Source organism: Cynoglossus semilaevis, chromosome 11 (assembly GCF_000523025.1).
Source record: "Cynoglossus semilaevis isolate Cse_v1.0 chromosome 11, Cse_v1.0, whole genome shotgun sequence".
NCBI lineage: Eukaryota > Metazoa > Chordata > Actinopteri > Pleuronectiformes > Cynoglossidae > Cynoglossus > Cynoglossus semilaevis.
This window is the reverse complement of record NC_024317.1, coordinates 257,693-261,226: the sequence shown is the minus strand read 5'-3', so window position 1 is coordinate 261,226 and position 3,534 is coordinate 257,693. Positions and strand designations below refer to the sequence as shown.

Here is a 3,534-nt window from a genome sequence, read left to right as displayed (position 1 = left end):
TGCAGTCCAAGACCTGTTCGGCTGAAGGTCAAAGACTCTTCAGCTGAAGGTCAAAGACTCTTCAGCTGAAGGTCAAAGACTCTTCCTCACCTTTAGATTTGATCCATGTTTCTGTGGATGTTTTATAGAATATATATATTGAACCGTCCCACTCTCTCTCTCTCTCTCTCTCTCTCTCTGTGACTCCTGTTCCTGTTACATCAGTCCTTTATTTTACACCAACAGTGAATGAAGTACATCTCTCTGCGCACACACACACACACACACACACACTGTACTCTTGCTCCGCCCCATCCTTTTCCGTTTGTTCTTCACCAGTTCCTGGTACTGTTTGATAGTTCTCAGTTCTTCACCAGTTCCTGGTACTGTTTGATAGTTCTCAGTTCTTCACCAGTTCCTGGTACTGTTTGATAGTTCTCAGTTCTTCACCAGTTCCTGGTACTGTTTGATAGTTCTCAGTTCTTCACCAGTTCCTGGTACTGTTTGATAGTTCTCAGTTCTTCACCAGTTCCTGGTACTGTTTGATAGTTCTCAGTTCTTCACCAGTTCCTGGTACTGTTTGATAGTTCTCAGTTCTTCACCAGTTCCTGGTACTGTTTGATAGTTCTCAGTTCTTCACCAGTTCCTGGTACTGTTTGATAGTTCTCAGTTCTTCACCAGTTCCTGGTACTGTTTGATAGTTCTCAGTTCTTCACCAGTTCCTGGTACTGTTTGATAGTTCTCAGTTCTTCACCAGTTCCTGGTACTGTTTGATAGTTCTCAGTTCTTCACCAGTTCCTGGTACTGTTTGATAGTTCTCAGTTCTTCACCAGTTCCTGGTACTGTTTGATAGTTCTCAGTTCTTCACCAGTTCCTGGTACTGTTTGATAGTTCTCAGTTCTTCACCAGTTCCTGGTACTGTTTGATAGTTCTCAGTTCTTCACCAGTTCCTGGTACTGTTTGATAGTTCTCAGTTCTTCACCAGTTCCTGGTACTGTTTGATAGTTCTCAGTTCTTCACCAGTTCCTGGTACTGTTTGATAGTTCTCAGTTCTTCACCAGTTCCTGGTACTGTTTGATAGTTCTCAGTTCTTCACCAGTTCCTGGTACTGTTTGATAGTTCTCAGTTCTTCACCAGTTCCTGGTACTGTTTGATAGTTCTCAGTTCTTCACCAGTTCCTGGTACTGTTTGATAGTTCTCAGTTCTTCACCAGTTCCTGGTACTGTTTGATAGTTCTCAGTTCTTCACCAGTTCCTGGTACTGTTTGATAGTTCTCAGTTCTTCACCAGTTCCTGGTACTGTTTGATAGTTCTCAGTTCTTCACCAGTTCCTGGTACTGTTTGATAGTTCTCAGTTCTTCACCAGTTCCTGGTACTGTTTGATAGTTCTCAGTTCTTCACCAGTTCCTGGTACTGTTTGATAGTTCTCAGTTCTTCACCAGTTCCTGGTACTGTTTGATAGTTCTCAGTTCTTCACCAGTTCCTGGTACTGTTTGATAGTTCTCAGTTCTTCACCAGTTCCTGGTACTGTTTGATAGTTCTCAGTTCTTCACCAGTTCCTGGTACTGTTTGATAGTTCTCAGTTCTTCACCAGTTCCTGGTACTGTTTGATAGTTCTCAGTTCTTCACCAGTTCCTGGTACTGTTTGATAGTTCTCAGTTCTTCACCAGTTCCTGGTACTGTTTGATAGTTCTCAGTTCTTCACCAGTTCCTGGTACTGTTTGATAGTTCTCAGTTCTTCACCAGTTCCTGGTACTGTTTGATAGTTCTCAGTTCTTCACTGACCTGAGGAAGTCTTCTCTGTTTTCACAGGAACCTTGGGAAGTCCGGCCTCCGTGTGTCCTGTCTGGGGTTAGGTAGGAGCTCAACACTAGAATAAACCTCTGTGTGTGTGTGTGTGTGTGTGTGTGTGTTCAACTCACACCCTCCTCTCTGTCTCCCTCTTCAGGAACATGGGTGACATTCGGTGGCCAGATAACAGATGAGGTGAGAGCAGGTTTATTTGACCTGAGTTAGAAATGAACGATGTGACGGAAGAAGACGTTTAACGATCACTGATGATGGAAACGTTGTTGTCATGGAGCGACAGCAGCAGCAGCAGTAACAGCAGCAGCAGTAACAGCAGCAGGAACAGCAGCAGCAGCAGGAACAGCAGCAGTAACAGCAGCAGTAACAGCAGCAGTAGCAGCAGCAGCAGTAACAGCAGCAGCAGGAACAGCAGCAGTAACAGCAGCAGCAGTGACAGTAACAGCAGCAGCAGTAACAGTAACAGTAACAGCAATAACAGCAGCAGCAGTAACAGCAACAACAGCAGCAGTAACAGCAGCAGTAGCAGCAGCAGTAACAGCAGCAGTAGCAGCAGCAGCAGTAACAGCAGCAGTAGCAGCAGCAGCAGTAACAGCAGCAGTAGCAGCAGCAGTAACAGCAGCAGTAGCAGCAGCAGCAGTAACAGCAGCACTAACAGCATCAGCATTATTGCTGTTCCTCTCAGTCTCTCTTCAAACAGATGAAAAGGTTTAACAGCTCAGACTCAGTGTCTCCCCCTTGTGTTGGTCCAACAGATGGCGGAGCAGCTGATGACTCTGGCGTATGAGAACGGCATCAATCTGTTTGACACGGCCGAGGTCTACGCTGCAGGAAAGTGAGTGTGTGCCAAACATCACAACAAACACTGAGCCAGGATCACACACACACACACACACACACCAAGCCAACCCTGTTGCCATGGTTTTCTGTCAGAGTGAAAGGCTTGGATCAGGAGTTCTTCCCATCGTCCGACTCTGAACCGTCGGACAGTTACGACAGTGACAGTGGTGACGACTGAACACCGTGTGGTGTAGGTACAGTCGGTCCTGGTCGGTTCCCTTCTCAGAGTCTGGACCAGAGTTTACAGACCGGGTGATGGTGGTGGTGATGATGGTGGTGATGATGGTGATGATGGTGATGATGGTGATGATTGTGATGGTGATGGTGATGGTGATGGTGGTGGTGGTGATGATGGTGATGGTGACGGTGATGATGGTGATGGTGATAGGACTAGTCTGGATTAATCTGTCCTTGTTTTAATCTGGGTTGTTGTAAACAATCAGCAGGATTATTGAGGACTAACAGCTAACCCTAACCCTAACCCTGTAATCCAGAATATTCTGGTGTATGATCTGCTCTTCTCTGACTTCACTCTGTGTGTGTGTGTGTGTGTAAATAAATTCCATCTTCATTTTCATTTGGTGACAGTAATTGAACAGGTTGAGTGAGACGGAGGCTGATTGGCTGTCAAATTGGAGGTGGGGGGGGTGGAGTGTGTGAGGATGACCATAACTACCTGTTAGTAGGTGAATAATTAGTTTAGGTTAGTTAAGTTAATGAGTTGAACTGTGGTAGCTGAGGTTGGTCTACAGACCTGACGTCTGTCTTTAACCTCTTCTTCTCTGCTCTGCAGGGCTGAGGTGGTGCTTGGAAACATCATCAAGAAGAAGGGCTGGAGGTACGAGGCATCTCCTCTTCTTCCTCCTCTTCTTCCTCCTCTTCTTCTTCTTCTTCCTCCTCTTCTTCCTCT

The 3,534-nt window shown here is 45.8% G+C and overlaps 1 protein-coding gene across 2 annotated transcripts in view; it reads left to right on the top strand.

Moving 5' to 3' along the window:
• Positions 1-3,534, top strand: part of kcnab2a (potassium voltage-gated channel subfamily A regulatory beta subunit 2a) — a 22,655-nt gene that overhangs the window by 8,812 nt on the left and 10,309 nt on the right. For both annotated transcript variants that reach the window (XM_025060023.1, XM_008319565.2), the window contains exons 2-5: positions 1,791-1,834; positions 1,927-1,964; positions 2,540-2,619; positions 3,418-3,462. In XM_025060023.1, coding sequence (XP_024915791.1) covers positions 1,791-1,834; positions 1,927-1,964; positions 2,540-2,619; positions 3,418-3,462 — 207 coding nt within the window. The remainder of the gene's footprint in view (positions 1-1,790; positions 1,835-1,926; positions 1,965-2,539; positions 2,620-3,417; positions 3,463-3,534) is intronic.